At 51.4% G+C, this 18839-nt stretch overlaps 1 protein-coding gene across 1 annotated transcript in view; it reads right to left on the reverse strand.

Annotated features, from left to right (window-relative positions):
• The window catches only part of LOC110492306 (protein bassoon), a 175672-nt gene that overhangs the window by 9283 nt on the left and 147550 nt on the right, over nucleotides 1-18839 (reverse strand). Inside the window, exons 4-12 of the mRNA XM_021566517.2 lie at nucleotides 16819-17283; nucleotides 9531-16184; nucleotides 4946-7391; nucleotides 3596-4431; nucleotides 1991-2096; nucleotides 1086-1217; nucleotides 880-935; nucleotides 380-516; nucleotides 45-137 (exon numbers count right to left, since the gene is read on the reverse strand). Of these exons, the coding sequence (XP_021422192.2) occupies nucleotides 895-935; nucleotides 1086-1217; nucleotides 1991-2096; nucleotides 3596-4431; nucleotides 4946-7391; nucleotides 9531-16184; nucleotides 16819-17283 (10680 nt within the window). The 3' untranslated portion in view covers nucleotides 45-137; nucleotides 380-516; nucleotides 880-894. The remainder of the gene's footprint in view (nucleotides 1-44; nucleotides 138-379; nucleotides 517-879; nucleotides 936-1085; nucleotides 1218-1990; nucleotides 2097-3595; nucleotides 4432-4945; nucleotides 7392-9530; nucleotides 16185-16818; nucleotides 17284-18839) is intronic.

Consider the following 18839-nt stretch of genomic DNA (forward strand, 5'->3'; position numbering starts at 1 on the left):
ATCTAATCTAAGTTGTGTTCGATGTGTCTGTGTGCATTACTTACTGTCTGGCCGGCCAGAGAAATCAGCATGGTTTCTCTCCCATTGTGTGCGTAGACCGGGGACATGCAGCATCCATTGATTCCTGTCCTCATTGGCTGAATGGAAAAACCAAGATCAATCAATCTTGAGCTGGTCGTTCATGTCAGGTTTTCTCATCTTTTCCAGTTGTATTTTAAAATGCTGCAACTTGAAATATACACTGTATGTGTTTACAAGTTCAGAATAATTTAGGTTTTTAAGTATTACACTAAAATAAAGCCACTTTACGAAGTAGTTTTCTATGTAGTTTTCTGAAACTGAGGGAGCTTTCAGCAGGAAATAGAGATTTTGGACTCACCGGTGCGCTCAGATATCTTCTCTTGGTCGCTGTATTTGTCCCACCCTCCTTCTCTCTCACAGTAAAACAAAGCGGGGGTCTTCCTAGGTTTTTCTGGTACGAAGCCTCACGACATCCTCCATAACATTTACAGATACCTGGAATCCAACGATGGTGAGTCACCTCCTTGTTACTTACTGAGGTGAGCTGTCATGCTGTTATAAAATCCTAGTTCAGGACTCCAACGATGGTGAGTCACCTCCTTGTTACTTACTGAGGTGAGCTGTCATGCTGTTATAAAATCCTAGTTCAGGACTCAGGAGAGACACTCAAACCTGCACAAAGTACACTTAAGACCTCCAAAAACGGCACAAAGTGGTTTGGGGAAAGAACCGAACCATCCACACACAGTGGGGAAAGGAATATCATGAGGTACAGTGGTTCTGTCTATAGCCGAGCACACTGTCATCTCCCAGGCTGTGTTATGGCTCTCTACTCGGGAGTGCCAGGTGAACACTTACCCTCATCTCAACACCTCACCACAACGAGGTGAACTTCTTGCCGAAACCGGAGATAGCTGATGGATGAAGATAGACAGATGGAGGAAGATAGATAGACAAATGGATAAACAGAGAGAGAGACAGACAGGTGTGATTAAGCACATTGTAACAATTAGAATGCATTAGAGTCTGAGTAAAAACATGGAGTCTGAGCTCCAGCAGGGCACCTTCTCCGAGTTTTCCTGCTGCCTCCGCAGGGTTTCCTGGTAGGACCTTGGAGAGGAGACTCTCCCCCTCCATCCCAGGTTGACCCGCTGCCGCGCTCCCAATGCCACCGGGTCTAGGGGCGGCCTTGGAGCCTACAGGATGGAGGGAGAGGAGAGGAAGAGGAAGAGGGATGATGATTAGAAAGACATTCTTTATAATCCAGTTGATGCCGTACTCTGTTTTCGTGCACACTATCACAACAGTCTGAAGCCAGCGTATTTATCAGGAGATGAACGCATCAGATTTACACCTCAATCTGATATCCCGTGGTGCTTAAAAGGCCACACAGGTTTTTACACTGACTCTGACCCTGGTGTCTATTTCCACAACACAACTGTCTATGCAGCTGTCAGTGAGGTGAAGGTGATGGGACTGTATAGACTACTAGAGCATGTGAACACAGACCCAGACATGACATGGAAATGAACCTTCCCTCTCTGTTTCCTGAGTTAAGATGATCCATCAGCTTCCAAGGGCCAGGATGAATCGCTGGGATTGAACAGGACACCCGTGATACCTGATTATGTAGCACTCTGATCGTTTGCATGTGTGCGTCTGTCTGTCTGTCTGTCTAATGCAAGGGTGTCAAACTCATCCCAAGCAGGGCCCGAGTGTCTGCAGGTTTTGTTTTTTCCTTTCAATTAAGACCTAGACAACCAGGTGAGGCGAGTTCCTTACTAATTAGTGACCTTAATTCATCAATCAAGTGCAAGGGAGGAACGGAAACCTGCACACACTCGGCCCTCCTTGGACTGAGTTTGACACGTGTTCTAATGCCTAGGAGAGTACACGTGTACTAATCCCTCTCAGGGAAATGTTCAGTGGGTGGAGCAGCAGCAGTGTGGACGCAGGCAGGGATAATTACCTATTCCTGTGAGTGGGGGTTGAGGTGTTTTTGCAGGCTGGGCCGCCCCTCCTATGACAGCTTTGGCCCCTATGGCAGTCACAGGGGGTGTGTTTGCGACAGGTGCCTGTTGGAAGAGAGAGACAGAGCGATGAGGAACACGGATGGTTAAACTGACTGTATACCATTTATTCTGTTCTGATGCACTCAAAGATTAGCCTTATATCATGGCGACCCCTGCTGTAATATCCCATGCCAAAACGTCATTTGACAGACATATTGAGAATGATGAGTATTAGCTATTAGCCAGAGATCGTTTCCTCCCTGCCAACCAACCAGCTGTGCATCTAAACGTGCATCGTGATTTACAAACTGGGAATATGATCTCTGTAACGGGTTATTGGAGAAAATATAACGTATCTAATTAGCTTAGCATTGTGGACGCTTGACAAATAATCACACATGATCTGTTTTGCATTCATTCTACCCTGTGATTGGATGCAATGCTCCACAATTTTGCATTTTTAATGATTTTGAATCACTCAATGGGCCATTCAGAGAGAATGACAGTTCAAATCAATGTGGGACAGGATGAATGTGATTGAATTAATATGATTTCCTGACAACTGCATTTCTATTTCACATAATAACAATCATACAAACTCTGTGTCCAATCCTCCCACTGTTTGTCCCAGCTGCCTGTATTCCCCTCTGATTTCCATAATGCCTCAATATATGTGTCAAAATACCCTAAAGATGTATATAAAGATCTGAAACAATACCAAGTATGTCGTCAGTATAGGCTACAGCATAAAGAGCCTAGAATTCCTATAATACAGGATTTCTATGGCCTACAGTGCAGCCTTATATGTAAAACACAACACATAGCTGAAAGACGTTGCACATTCTGTAGTGTTGTACATAATAAAAAAGGTGCTGTATTCAGAGACATAACAAAACAAACAGGGAATGGAAGGATTGAGAATGATTTGCAGCGGGAGACATTTTGGAGGATGAATCTCTCTCCTCCATTTGAGTGGAATAGACAGAGGCTGTTACACTGCCACTATCTACAGCCACAGTGCTAATCACAACACTAGATAAGGTCTTCCAACAGGGTTTCACACACTGAAATAAAGCCTCCTCTCAGAGTGATGTGCTAGGCCTTATCAGAGAGACAGAGGGAGAGAGGGGTTGGCGAGGGAGATGGAGAGAGCAAGATAGAAATGGGGGGAGGTAGAAGAGAGAGGAAGAGGAGAGGGAGAGAGGCCACCAAACACCTCTAATGATGTCAATGCGTTAAATAATCCTCTACATACATTTACAGTGATTCTCATTATAATTCATACATTTACAGTGATTCTCATTATAATTCATACATTTACAGTGATTCTCATTATAATTCATACATTTACAGTGATTCTCATTATAATTCATACATTTACAGTGATTCTCATTATAATTCATACATTTACAGTGATTCTCATTATAATTCATACATTTACAGTGATTCTCATTATAATTCATACATTTACAATGATTCTCATTATAATTCATACATTTCCAATCTAGTGTCACTGACTGTAACCTCACTTGTACTGTACTAAGTCATAATCCTGTACTCACCACAGTTGGTGGCAGTTGCCCCAGTGCGCCTCCTGCCTGTGGCTGGCGACTGGCCTGACCAGGACCAAGCTGACCAGGCTTCGCCTGTAGACCCTGCTGGGCTTGGCCCGGGCCCAGAGGCTGCTGGCCCCCAGGAGTGGTGCCTGCAGGGATGGTGCCTGTCTGCCGTGCCGCCGAGGTCTGGGGCTGCTGCTGCAGCTGGGTGCGCTGACCTGGCTGCAGCCCATCCTGCTGGGAGGTAGGACCCTGTCCCCTGGAGCCTGGAGGCCCACTGGTGGAGCCCTGCCCACGTCCAGAGCTGCCCTGGCCCCTGGAGGTAGAAGAAGGGTGGCCCTGGAGGTCCTGCTGCTTCCTGGAGGAAGTCCGCCCGTCGTGAGAGGACGAGGACTTGGAGGAGCGGCCCTGGCTGTGGTGGTGGCCCGACGGGTCCCTGGAGTAGTCTGACGAGTGATACCCCCCCTGGGAGCGGGAGTCGCCCCTCTTTCCCGACGAGGACAACTGGCGGGAGTCGTGGCGCATGGACGGGTCTTTGGGATGGCCCTTGGAGGAGCGAGAGGAGCGAGGCTCGTCCGAGTGGCGGGACGTAGAGGAGTGTCTCCCGGAGCTGCTGCCATGGGGGCGGTGGTCCCGCGAGGAGGAGGAGTGACGGGCTTGGCCATACTCGTCCTGGGGCCACAGGTCCTCCTCTGGGGGCTCGTCGTAGTCATGGTAGGTGTGCTTGACGTGGCGGCTGCGGCCGGACGAGGAGTGGCCTCCACTGCCGTAGTGACGGGAGCCGGAGCGCAGGTCCCTGGGCTTCTCAAACCAGTCTGTCTCCTCTTGGCCAAGATTGTAGGCTTTGGAAACCAAGAGCAGATCACAGTCAATCTCCAAGTCCGACGGCGACAGAGGCATGCAGACTGAGGCCATGCAAAAGAAGAACGGGAAGGAGAGAAACAAAAAAAGAAGAGAAGTCGATATTTACACCCATGCATTTTATGAAAACACGGCACACATAAAAAAAGACAACAAATGTAAAACACTGATAAGTTAATCACAACAAGTAAACAAAACCTAACTTTTACAAGACAACAACAACATTGTGTAAAATAAAATGATGCACCTCAGAAGAGCATGCGAGAGAAAGTGACGAACAAAGTGAAGAAACTGGACACGCGGATCATGCAGATTTGGCACAGGGGGACAGCACAGACAGCAGTCAGTCGGGACGAGAACTGCCAGTATAGCCCTCAAGACGCAACACCAGGAAATCATGCAACGACTCTCTGTCTTTCTCTCATCTAGCCTTATCTGTGGGTGGGTGGGGGACGTTTATACGTGGGCAGAGACTGGCATTCAGCACCCATTTACCTTCGCTGTCCGAAACAGCGCAATGCATATCGTCTATAATGTAAGAATCGTCTGGTTTGTAGACGTGAGTCCGGGGCAAGTCTCTCATGTGGTCCTGCACATCAGGCAGGGAGTGGCTGGAGCCGTACTGGCCATAATACTGATTACTACGGCTGTCGTACAGCTCTGGGCCCAGGGAGGAGGCCCGCACATGAACACCCATGGAGCTCAGCAGGCTCTCCTCCTCCGAATACTGGGAGCGCATGGGGGGTCTGCCCCGGCTGTATCCCGCCCTGTACGACGAGCGATCCCTGTCCCCATCTCTCTCATAGGAGCGGCTGCGGTAGCCGGCATAGTCCCGGGACGAGATCTTGTCCATGCCATAGCCTGTGGAGCGTGAACGGCCCGATGTGTAGTACATGCGCTCGTCCTCCTCGGGATAGGAGTATCTCTTCTGCTCATAGGCACTCTTCCTCAGGCTGTAGGCCATGTCGTCCTGCAGCTTCCTGGCCCGGGACACTACAGTGCAGCTGCCACCGCCAGACGTGCTCATGGTGTAGGAGGCCAGGTCAGCCTCCACGTCACGTGCCTCCTCGATGGGGGAGAACTTGGAGATCTTCTGCTCCATGCCTTGCTTGCGGTGCTTGCTGCGCTTGGAGGACATGACGGCCGGAGCCAGGATCTTGGAGCCGTGCTTCTGGACCCCGGTGCGCTGTGCGCCGTGTTTGGTGTAGTCATCATAGTAATAGGATGATCCCCCACCCATGCTAGTGCTGCTGCTGCCCACTACTCGGCCATATGTATCTGACCCTCGTGGGTGGTAGCTGCTCTTACCCCTGCCATGGTGGTCGTACGGGTCTTCCTCCCTGCTCAGCTCGTCCTCCGGCCTGCCGTAGGAACTCCCTCCTCTCGCCGGGCCGCTCTCCCCCATGTAGCGTCCACCATGACCGTCGCTTCGATGCATGTCCGCCACCATGCCGCCCAGGCCGTCCTTTGTCAGCTCACTGATGTCGTCGCACATGACGTAGTTCCTTGGGATGTTCTGCTCCAGGCTGGCTGGGCCGTAGAGACCGTCCTGTGCATAGGTGGACGGGCTGTCAACCGAGTGCAGACGGTCAGATGGAGTGCCGTGGCCGTAGCTGTTGGCCACTGTGGTGGTGTACTGGCCGTAGGAGCTGGCTGTAGTGTTGGTGTAGCCGTAGGTGTTAGCTGTGGTAGTGGTATACTGGCCGTACGTACTGGCCAGGGTGGAAGTGTACTGCTGCCCGTATGTGTTGGCAACTGTCGTGGTGTACTGGCCATAGGTACTAGAGACTGTAGAAGAGTATGGCCCATAAGTGTTGGTCATAGGGGTACCACCAGTATACTGTCCGTATGGGGGCGCCCCACTGGAGGAGGAGTAGATGGCATCTTGGGCTGTGGTGGTCACCACTACAGTGGGGTTGCTTATGACCTCATAGTTAGTGGGCATCTTGTGCTCCAGGTCAGCCAGAGAGGTCTGTCTGGGTCTCTGATGAACAGTGAGGATGTCTGCCTGGGGCTGGTAGGGAGTGGTCTGGCTAGGGCCAGCTGGGTAGGACAGCTGGCTGGGGTATGGAGAGGTGTTGGTGGGGTAGGGAGGTTGGCCAGGCTGGGCAGGCTGGAACCCCTGGTGGCTTGGCTGTTGCTGTTGCTGGAGCAGTGGCTGCACACCCTGCTCTGTCGGGTAGGGGGGCTGGCTCTGGGGGTATGTGTGGGAGGGGAAGGACCCCTGGGTCTGGTAGGATGGGGGAAGATGTTGGGTCTGCAGGGGGGTGGGCTGGGGAAGAGCTGCTGCCTGGGACACTGAAGGGTAGGGGGGCTGGTTGAAGGCTGCGGTCTGGTAAGGGGTGCCAGGCTGGGGTGCTGGAGCTGGCTGGCTCTGGGGGTGGTATGACTGGTAGGAGACGAAGGAGGAGATGGGAGGGAACTGGGCGGCTGTGTTGAGGTCACTGGTGTACTGGCTCAGTGGTGCTGTGCTGGGTCTGGTCAGCACCCCGTTGCTCTCGTAGGAAGCTACCGCCGCCGCCAGCCGCAGGTTATTCAGCTCGCTGTCTGACATGTAGTCTCGCGGGTCGCCCATGCAGCGCAGGTAGGCCATATCCCTCCTCTCCCTCTCCTTCACCAGGGTCTCCTTGCGCTGATGAATGCCCAGCTCCAGGTAGCGCAGCTTGGCATCAATCTCCTTCTCCTCCTCCTCCAGCTCCTGCTGCTGCTTGCGGAGCTTGGTGGACTCCTGCTCCACTGCCTTCAGCTCGTGGGTGAGGTCCTTCAGCAGGCTGGCTTTGGCTGCCAGACCTGGCCTGGACCCGGCCCTCAGGGAGGGCACAGCGGGCATGTACATTTGGGGGAGGGCCGGGGTGATGGTGGGGAGGTGGCTCTCCTCTGGAGGGGGGCTAGGCAGGGTCCTCTTCACCTTCCTCAGAGCGCTCTGCTGCAGGGCAGCAAGCTGCAGTGAGACGGGACAGGGCCGTGAGAGCAGGGGGTTAGGGTTAGCTAGCACAACAAAGCACTGCACATGTGACATAGATATGTATTGATTCTGAAGGACGATACTAAAAACAAAGTATATTCTTATGGTGTGATTGTACATGTCTTAAGGTGCCTGTGCAAAAGAGAAGAGCAATAAACAAATTGCTGTAAACTGAAGCTCGGTAAATATCAATATGTTTGCTAGCTTTAATGGTATTGCTTCAGTTACTTTGCAGTGCAAAGTAATACAAATGTCTATAATCTAATATGTCCACTAACATTTCTCTATTATGTTACAACCTCAGCCATGGCACAACTGTGTAGGCAACACAATGTGAGTGTGTAATAGTTAATTACTTCATCATTGTTTAATTGTGGTAATTAAACTTGGATTTCCATTGGGGGTTAAATGAATCACAGCCACAGTCTCCAGAAAGGTTGGGGAAGATAGCCCCTGTATCTGTCAGCAACATTACTGTTTAACTATGACAAACTCATGAAGATGCTTCCACAGCAGTTCTACATAATCTCAGTAAATGTTTTACAGCCATACACCTCTCTTCAGAAATTCTAGTTGGGTATCAAATAAGCCCAATTAATACCCAATAAGATTGGAGGTCTTAGACAAGCTATATTCAGTCGTGCCACTTCTGACAGTCGTGCCATTTCTGACAGTCGTGCCAGTTCTGACAGTCGTGCCAGTTCTGACAGTCGTGCCAGTTCTGACAGTTGTGCCAGTTCTGACAGTTGTGCCAGTTCTGACAGTTGTGTCAGTTCTGACAGTCGTGCCATTTCTGACAGTTGTGCCAGTTCTGACAGTTGTGCCAGTTCTGACAGTTGTGCCAGTTCTGACAGTCGTGCTCTGACTCCACGTATTCATCGCCTTCAAATCCTCAATATTTATGAAATCAAACAATTTGAAGTCTGTTTGTTTGTCTTCAATTCAAAATTAATCTACTCCCTGTTTCTTTTCAAATGCTATTCAAATGTAATACTCAGGTTCATCATTACTCTACAAGAACTGCCACTGAATTCCACACAACTTTTTTCCATACAAGATTAGGTCAGTTCGCCATCACCCACATTACAGAGGTCAATCATTTTCTGTTAAGTCTCCCTGACCCCCTCAAACACTGCAACAGCTCCTTCAACAACTCCTTCAAATTCAAAATGAAAAATATCTACTGGACATTCAACTCAATGACTCATCCCAATAGTTTCCTGCCTATCTGTCACTGCCTATCTGTCATTTTAATAATGCATCATCCACCCCAAATTATAATTTTTTCCTTTTTCTTAGTGTAAATCTCAAATGATTTATTAATTGGTCTTAAAAATCTGGATACTTGTTTTTTATGGTTTAACACATATTTGAAAGAGGGAGGTGCCTTACAAGCCTCTCAGTTTTTTTAACCTGTCCTGCACACGCTTCCGTTTGCCTTTTAAATTCTTATCATACTGTTTTGTATGTTATTGTGTGCAAATAAATAAATAAATAATAATAAAAATCACAAAAGAAAGCATTATTCACAAATACGGCGGACGGTTCACTTAAATTTCAGAATTCTTTCAGCATTTTCTTCCCTTCATAGTAATCTGTATATAGGGGGGACAAACGTCAATCTGTAATTTGCCATTTATTAAGCAAGAGTAACAAACAGTTGGAGTTAGTATTGGATGAATGGAGGTATCATTGTCAGGTTTTGCCTGTAATGATTTTAACGATTTCTTGCCAAAAATATCAACTTTAATGTAGAGATACTTTGATAGTGTTCACTTAGGAAGTTGTGCATTAGTAAGATGTTGGAGGACATGCCTCAACTGTGTTTTTTTTAACAAGAGATCTGTCAGTGTTAAATGTGTGTAAATTGTCTTGTGTGTTTTATGTATAGTATATAGCATTGTATGTTAATGCACTGTATGTTTATGGGGCCACATGTTAATATCAGTCTGTCAATTCAATACATACTGTACTACAGTAGGATTCATACTCAACATTAAAAAGACAACTGTCTGTGTGATGCTACGATTGAAATAAGACTCTTTGCTCTCTTTAAGTCTCTGCATGTGTACAGAAATAGCTGTTGAAGATCAAAGGATTGACCTTGTGACCTACCTGGCTCTGAAGAGCTTGCTGCTGGTACAGGTTTAGCCTGGCCTTAGTGTTCTCGTCAGTGGTGAGGCTCAGCAACTTGGGGTCAGACATGGACCTCTGTGTGTTCTTAATAGGGCGGGGCATGCTGGGGTGGCGCTGGGGTGACTCGGCTGTGTAGGCCTTCTGCTGGGGAGTGACATGGGCCTTGTTCAGCCCGCCGCTGGAAAGCGAGGTCTCCAGCAGGCGGTGGGGGGAGACAGGGGACACAGGGGAGTAGAGCACCTGGGGGGACTTGGGGGGCTGACGGATCAGGCTGGAGAGGGACTCGTTGTGGAGGTGGTTCATGGGCTGGGTCTGGGTCTGGTAGCTGATCTCCATGGGGTCAGACCTCCTCCTGTTCTGCTGCTGCCGCAGGTCGGCGGAGGCAACCAGCTGGATACCCGTGGAGTAGGGGTTGATAGTGGTGGGCACGCTGAGCTGTGGCACCACCACGCCCTGAGACTGGGCCTCCACATCTGTTTGGCAGGCTAGGCTTTGGCCTTTCTGGGTCCTTTCAGGGCCTGAGATGTAGTGGACGATCTCCACTTTGTTTGGGTCTGGCAAAGTGACGTGGATGGCCGGGGACACCTTCCCCAGCTGGTCTGTTTCGGTCTGGCAGGAGCAGTCTCGAATGGTCTGAATGGCGATGCTGGATGAGGTGGCCGTCTTGGAGGCTGCATCAGTCTTGTGGTCGGCCCCGGCATCCGAGTGCCTGGAGAAGCGTGAGCGTCTGCGTCTCACAGGCTGCTCCCACTCCACTTTCTCCTCGTCGTCGTCGGTTTGGACGCTACGGTCCACGCTGCGCCTGTTGCGTCTGCGCCTAGACATGATGTACCTCTCCTCACCGTCTTCTTCGTCTGTCTGAACACAACTGTCCACGATCCTCCGGGCTCCGTAGAACTCAACGCTCTCACCCTCCATTCCATCCCTCAGTCGGGGCATGGAGGTGGAGTTCTGCTTTCTCATGTTGGTCCTGGTCTCCATCTGCTCCTTGTTGTTCCTTAGACACATGTCTGAGGAGGAGTTGGGCAGGGACCTGAAACCCATTTGGTTTCCGTAGGGCTGCAGCATCTGGCCGCTCTGGTCCAACTGAGCGGCTGCGGTGGCTGCAGCAGCAGCTGCAGCAGTCTTTTGCCGCTTCTGCTCCTCGAGCTGCTGCTGGAGCTGCTGCTGCAGCGACTGGATCTGGTCAAGCTGGGCTTTCTGCTGGGCCAACTGCTCCTTCTGCATCACTAGCTGGTTCTCCCTCTCAGCCTGCTGCTGCTGCAGGACCTGCTCCTTGATGGTCTGAAGCTCCTGAATCTCCCTGTGCACCAGCATCTGCTCTTTCTCACGGTGCCGCTGCAGCTCCATGCGCTCTCTCTCCAGCTCCTCCTGCAGACGCAGCTGACGCAGCTTCTCCAACTCCACGCGTTCCCGCTCCATTTGCAGAAGCTGCTCCTGCTGGCGGTGCATCCTCTCCTCCTCAGTCTCGGTCTCCGGGTTGACAGGGCCGCTGGAGGGTGGGGTTGGGTGATGGGGCAGGGTGCTGCTCTGGGGCCCAGTGTAGCTTTGTGTTGGGGGGTAAGCATGGGCCGGAGGTGGCTGGCTCTGGGGTGGATGCTGGCCCTGAGGGTGGAATTGAGGTTGCATGTGCTGTGGCTGAGCTGGGGGTTGGTTCTGAGGCTGGACCTGGGGCTGCCCTGGGGCCTGAGTGTGGAGGTGAGCCTGGGTCAGGTTTATGGGCTGCTGCTCGGACTCTGTTGGCAAGCTCACTGAGGCTGATGTATGGGCAACAGGAGATTGATACGGGGGATCAGATCCACTTGATGTCACAGAGGGCTTCCCTAGGAAGATTGGGGCATCCTGAGTGGTGTTGACGGTGGCAGGCATGCTCACAGGGGTCGACGTCGTAGATGGGAAGACGTTGGGAGCCGGATAATGGTATGGGGCCTGTCCAGACATAGGCATCCGTGGGTTCACAGGCATCCTGGTGAGGCTGGCCAGAGGCACAGGTGTCATATTGGCTGTGGGTAAAGGCCTGTACACTCCACTTAATAGTGGGCGCAGCACTGAGGCAGGCTGGGTAGTGATTGGCAAGGTGGAGGCGATGGGTGTGTTGATGGTAGAATAAGTCATCCCATCAGCAGACCTCATGGCAGACGGGTACATGGCTCGGAGGCTGGCTTGCCTGGCATTGATCATGTTGGTGAGCGCTTGGGTGTGAGAGATTGGCTTCCCGTCAGGTCCATAGAGCATATTTTGTCTCATAGAGTTAAGCCTGCCACCTGGACCTGTTCCTCTGCCTACACCGTATTGCATAAGCTCTGGGTTGCTCCCATAGCGGTCCATTGAGTTGAGGGCAGCGCACATTCGACTGATCTCTCTGGCAGTGGTGGCACTGTACTGGGCCAGGTTGGACTCCTGGAAGTTAGCGAGGTCTCGGGGGGAGTAGCCGTAGTCAGAGCTGATGTTTGTCAGGGAGTTAAATCTGCGTATGGGCAGGGCAGTTGCAGTGATATCACCTCCATGGCGTAGGTCAGTGTAAGAGCCATACTGCATGCCCAGTCCGAGGAATCCACCCTCATAGGTGTGTTTCATGGTGCTGAGGTCCACAGCCAGCTCTCCAGAGGTCTGGAAGTGTGGGTCCATCTTGGAGTGGTAGGACTGGAGTCCGGCCTCTGCTAGGTTGGTGTCAGACATCGAGGGCTGTAGCCGGCCAGGGAACGGTAATGTGTAGGCTTTATGCCCGTCCATAGAAAACTCCTGATACTGGCCCTCCTGGTCCGACTCATAAGAGAGTGGTGGCACAGAGTGTGGTCTTGGCTCTTGAGTGGCCACTTTCTCATCAACATTTGGCTTTTGGGAAAATGGTCCGCCAACGCAACTACCTCCAAATGGGAGGCGGTACACGACATCACAGCAAGCTGGTTGGTTCTCAGCTTTGATCTGCCCCCCTGTGAGGTCCACGGCATCCTGGCCCTCCTCTGTCTTCACCAGCTGGGTCACTGGTCCTCCCTGTGGAGCCCCATCCATTTGGACCATCATGCCATGAGGCCCACCCCCAGCCAGGTGCATCACACCTGCCGGGGTTGGTTTGCTCTTCAGCTCCAGGGAACCTCCAGTGCCGTAGATATCAGGTGCAACGGCAGGGGATATAGTACTGACCACGGCTGGGGTATTGCTGGTTTGGCTGACCAGAAGGTCTTTCTTGAGCAGCGTCATCTGGCCTGGTAGGTTGAACCGAGCTACGGAGGACTGCTGCTGCATCTGGTGGTGTTGCTGGAGCTGATGCTCCAAGAGCTGCTGTTGCTGTTGGAGCTTTTGCTGCTGCTGGAGAAGCTGCTGCTGCTGGATGCTCAGGTCCTCCAGCTTGGCGTCGATCTTGGGGATAGATGGGTCAGTGGGAGGTGGTTTGTTCTGTGACAGGCACATGGCTGAGCCCATGCCCTGACCGAGGTCAACTCTGTTTTGTAGAGGGTCCCCATAGACCATGGGCTGTTGGGGCTGCGATATGAACATGGAGGCGGCCACCGTGACGCTCATCGTGGTTGCAGTGGATACCATTACGTGGGGCTGCTGCTGGGTGTTCAGGTTCATGATGAGGGGCTGGATGATAGTGGAGGGGTGGCTCCCCTCAATCCCGCTGGAGTATTTGCGTGTTTCTGTGGCCAGGGAGGTAAGATCCATGCCATGGGCAGTCATTAAAAAGGGAGCTGCGTTAGTGGCTGTTCTCAGATCTACTGTTCTCAGATCCACCACACTCCCACCATAGATCATCTGGCCCGGCTCAACACTCGAGGTCCCCGGGATGCTGGAGATCCTGCAGAGAGAGATGTTGTCCATAGACATGGAACCACGGCTGTAGGTGCTAGCTGTGGTGACCATGCTGGTTCCAACACTGACCTTCTCCACCTTCTGCATCCTATAGAAGCTGTGCTGAGGAGACTGGTGGTATGGAGGGGTGTCTGGCGGACTGGCCTGTGGAGAGTAGCTGTCAAATGTTGACTGTCGGGTGAATCTGGTGGGCGAGGATAAAGGTGACGTGGCAGTGTTGACCGTCATTGGTTTGGCAGAGCTTGTGGGCTCCAAGTTTGCGACCATGTAGGGGGCATGCTGGGAGGATTGCTGTCTGAAGAGACGTGGGGATACGGCCCTTTGAGATGTCTGTGTCCCCTGGGCCATCACTGGGGAGGTGGGCCCCGAGCCAGCCGACAGAGCCCCTATGCCTGGGCTGAATGTCTGAGTGGATATCTCGGCCCTCCTGGAGGGTGAGCGACTTGGGCTCTCGGTGGGCGAGGCAGAGGGAGACAGAGGGGGGCTGGAGCTCTTGTAGTACGAGTACATCTTTGGCGAGTGGGGCTCTATGACATGCTCTGAAGATGTCGCACTCTCTCTAGCTTGGACCCCTCGGCTCTCGCCCACCCTCCTCGCAACTACCTCTCTCTGGCTGTAAGCCTGTGTTATCTCCGCTATCTTGCTGCACACATTTGAGATGGTTGTGGTTGAAGTGGCAGGTCCTCCAGTTTGTCGACCATACATGATGGATTGGGTGGTCGTCATCGTTTGACTAGCGCTTGTGTGAGGGATGGTCACTGCATCCCGGGAATAAACCCCGTAGGCTGCTATTGTGGTGGCGGCCGCCACTGGAGTAATGCCATTTTTACCCATCTGACTCTTCATCCCGGCTTTATGGACATCTTTGGAGTAGTGTTGTGTCACCCGTACATCAGGGATCCTTCCTCCAGCCTCAGAGAAAGTCACAGGTGCAGAGAGCTGAGTGGGGCTGTTGCCAGGAGTCAACAGGTCATTGGTCTGCTCAAGCAGCTTAGCGAAGGCCGACCCTGTATCTAAAAGCTGCTTATCTGGATAGGTACTCTCGTCTATTTCCACCTGCTTGTCTGCCTGCTGCTGTAACTCCAGGGCTGAGGATTGATGCATCTTAGTGATGTTTTGGGAGGTCTGGCGGATCTCTTCGTAGATGCCTCCTGTCTCTGCCGCCTCGTTTTCATAACTAGTCTCAGCCTGCTCGTACTCATACTCATCTTCATACTGTTGGCCATTCGTGTCTTCCTCATATGCACTGTTGTGTCTTCCTTGTTGCTGCTGCTGTTGCTGTTTCTGTTGTTTCTGCAGCAACTCGGCTTTCCTCATCATTTCCTCATACACCTCCTCAGCACTCTTCAGGGGCTTGCTGCTGGAAGGCGCGGTGGTGGTTGAAGTTGTCAACGACTTCTCAGTAGGAGAGTACAGAGACATGAACGTGGGCAAGTTATACTCGCTGCCAGACTTGTAGAGTTTAGACTCGTATCCCTCAGCCTCTGAGTCAAGGCTCTGGGGGGAGTATTCTGAGGCAGAGGATCGATGGAGCTCCTCCATCTCCGCAGCTTGTCGCAGCTCCTCAGTAGGGGAGGCATCCTCGATGGGGGAGAGGTTGCTGGGGGGCGTCTTGGATCTCTCCCTGCGTCTCTGGGCCCTCAGCTCCTCCTTATCTCTTTTGGTCTTCCTGGCCGTGCTGCGGATCCTCTGTTGCTCCAGGTCCCTCATCTTCTCCTGCTCCCGCAGCAGCTCCTCCTCCTCTCTCAGCTCGTCCTCCTCCGAGGAGTCCTCAATGGTGGGCAACAGGGGGCCGTGGGAGCGGTGGCGGGCCTTCCTCTGCTGCTTGGCGTCCTCCAGTCTCTGCCTGCGACTGGGACTGCTGTCGCTGTCTTCCTCCATGGAGGAGATGGAGGTGGGGGAGGTGCCAGAGTTGTAGCTGGAGGTGGTGGGTGGCAGGGTGGAGGAGTACTCACCCCTGGAGCGCTCCTCGGGAGACCCAGTCAGGCTCTCCATCTCCAACTCGGGCTCTCGGTCCAGGCTGAGGTCGTTCTCGTTGTTGAGCTCCATGTCGCGGCTGTAGCTGTTGGTGTTGTTGAGCTCGATTGTCTTGAAGCGGCGCAGGCCCCCCAGACCCCCCTCCTCTCCTTCCTCCGCAGAACATTTGTAGATGTCGCTGGAGCTTTTGGTGTCCTCCTCAAAGCTGCTGGACTGGTGAGAGAGGCGGCGCTTCTCTTTCGTCAACTCTGAGATATGCTTGTGTGTTTTTTTAGGTTTTTGGTAGCCGTAGCCTTCGTCCTCCTCGTCCTCCTCGTCCTCCTCCTCTTCCTCGTTGTCCTCGTCAGCGCTCATCTCCATGATCTGCCTCCTCATGAACTCCTCATCTGTCATCGGCTCCGGCTCGGCCACCTTCTTCTCCTCTTTGGGAGCGGCACTGTTCTTGTGCTCCTGTTTGGACTCCCAGTCTCCTCCGTCCTCCTCCTCCTCTTCCACAATGTCCTCCAGCTCCTCATCAGAGTCATAGGCCTCCGGGGTGATGGACAGCGACCGGGGTCTCTGCTCTCGGTGGTGCCGGCCTCGGCCCCTTTCGCGCTCCCTCTCCTCAACTGGCACGGTCTTGCACTCCAGCAGGGGCCTCATGGAGCTCTCCAGCTTGGTGATCTCGGAGGGGCTGGGGGGGCTGCCACGCTCGCTGATGCCCCTCTCGCTCAGCTTCATCTCCTCCTCTTGGATGAGGCCGATAATCTCGCTGTGGGAGCTGGAGATGCCGTCGGAGGAGTAGCCCGTGTCGCTCAGGCTCTGGGGGCTCCGCGACAGGTCCTGAGTGCTGTTCTTGGTCTCCTAAGGGGATAGACAGAGAGAGACAAAATAACTAAAAGCAAGACATAAGAAATCAGCCAAAAACAATACATCAGACCAGGAAAAATACCTGAAAAAGACCTGAAAACCCCCGAAATGATCTTATGCAATGACTATTTTAACCATTTTATTTGTAATGTTCTGCTCCTCATAGAATTCCACCCATACTCACAGTGAACATTAGAGAGCAGTGGGGATTAGAGTGGAGCACTTTGGTATTCACATCAGCACTAATTCAGAACCACTAACTAAGGCCTTGATGGTTTTGCATATTCATGGTTGTACCAATCTTAATGCTTCATATTTCAAGAGAAGCAATGGCTAAAATGAAAAACATTAATTTTCTCTGTGTGGAGTAAATTCGTCAGTGCTCTGGCTGGTGCCTGCTTCATCAGCATTATTTTATAGACGTCAATAATAAGCTGCAGAGGAAGAGGGAAGGCACAGAAAAGATTGGATCCCATTTTCCAATCAATTGCTATACTGTGGCTATAAACTAGCAATACATTATCCCATTTCAAATCCACTGAATGTCCTACAACCAACATCTTGCTTTAATATATAACAACACAGCCTTATCAAAATGAATTTATGGGACACCTAAAAGGTGACTTACATCATATCTTGACTTCTTTATCTCTTTTATTGGTGTGATTGGCTCTCCCTTCTTCTGAGTCGGTTTGGTGTCTATGGCGGGTTCCACCAACTTCTCTGGTTTTGGCGTAGTCTCTTCCGTGCCCTTCGGATGTTTCAGGGGCTCGATTGCAGGTGTAGGTGTGGCCTGGACAGGGGCCTTTGTGTCTCCAGGTTGCTTCGCTGCAGTTGGTTCAAAAGGTCCACTCCCCAGGGCTGTCTGGGGCTTCTGCTGTTGCGGCTGCATCTGTCTCGGCCCTTCCTGCTGCTGATTGGTGAATTTTTGGAAGGGTGGCTGCTGAACAGGCTGCTGACTGGCCAGTGCCTGGTGGCGTGGAGAACCCAATGGTTGGTGCTTTGGAGACGGATGAGATACAGGAGAGGGATCCCGGAGCCCTCCAGACATCAGTCGCTGGGTCTGGCAGTTCAGACAGAGCCATTCTTTCTTCTGCAAAACAAATCAGAAAAACAAGAGAGAGAAAGTGAAGGGGCTACAGAGAGTAGGAACTGAAGAATGTGACAAGAGTAGAACATCACTCCCACATTTCATGTTCATCTCCACTGTGATTCTGTGGATAAGGACAAGAGTGACAACATGACTTCACTGTGATTAATTCTGTGGGTCTCAGAGGAGAAAGTAGTACTGTCTATCGGCAGACTGCTACCAGATCAAGAGATATCACGCTTCTTTCTACATCACATCTGGGGAGCCGGCACACATAGATATTATGTTCCCATAACAATGGGACTGAGTGGCGGCCCAGGACAACTACTACAGTATACTTCGAGAAGTAAGCCTCTTAAAACTATGAAGCATAAAAGCCTCCCTGCAAGAGCTGCCAAGCTGTTAAATAGTTTATTTCAAGTAGTAGTGTTTAGTTTTTCTTTCTCTTAAGTGTGATTAGCAAAGCCACAAATTATATCCCTATTTCTCATTTGCTGGTGGACTCATAACAGCGATTGCTCTTAAGACAGAGAGCAATACTGTGGTCCACTCCTCTATATTGATCTGACCACAGTGCAGACATGTTTTTGTGCCCACACTGAGTCCGCTAATACAGGCCCAGTGCACTTCTTTGGTGATAAAAAAACGATGTATTTGAGTGTTTACCAGCATTTGTAACTTGAGTATGATACTTATCTGCACAAAACAGTTAATCTGATAATACTTGTGGAAAATAAAATACTTTTTTGATATATGTTTAAGTTTCTTGAAATAGGGCCTCTCGAGTGGTGCAGTGGTCTAAGGCACTGCATCACAGTGCTCGCTGTGCCACTAGAGATTCTGGGTTCGATTTCAGGATCTGTCGCAGCCGGCCGTGACCCAGAGACCCATTGGGTGGCGCACAATTGGCCAAGCGTCGTCCGGGTAAGGGGAGGGTTTGGCCGGCAGGCCGGGCGTGTCCTTGTCCCATGGTGCGCTAGCGACTTCTGTGGCAGGCCGGGCGTGTCCTTGTCCCATGGCGCGCTAGCGACTTCTGTGGCAGGCCGGGTGCAGTGCAAACTGACACAGTCACCAGGTGTATGGTGTTTCCTCCGACACATTGGTGTGGCTGGTTTCCAAGTGAGCATTGTGTCAAGAAGCAGTGTGTTGTGTTTCGGAGGAGGCACGCCTCTCCCAAGTCTGTACGTGAGTTGCAGCAATGAGACAAGACTGTAACTACCAATTGGGTAGAAAATAAATTGATATATATATATATTTTTAAGTTTATTGAAGTACTTTGCAAATACAACTTATTTCTATGTGAAAACTGAAAAGGTCTATTCATTATTTCTCATTAGACACTGTTTCCAGAGTAACTGGAGTGCATACATTTTCATACTGATCCCCTGTGGGAATTGAACCCACAACCCTAGCATAGCAAGCACCATGCTCTACCAACTGATCCACATCACATCACAAGCCACTTGATGTTTCAATGTACTCAATTACTGTATTGTGCATAGTTTTTCTTCATGGTGACGGAAAGTCTACAGGTACAAACCTAACTGACCAGCATTTAG

This window comes from Oncorhynchus mykiss, chromosome 16, assembly GCF_013265735.2.
Source record: "Oncorhynchus mykiss isolate Arlee chromosome 16, USDA_OmykA_1.1, whole genome shotgun sequence".
NCBI classification, from domain to species: Eukaryota; Metazoa; Chordata; class Actinopteri; order Salmoniformes; family Salmonidae; genus Oncorhynchus; species Oncorhynchus mykiss.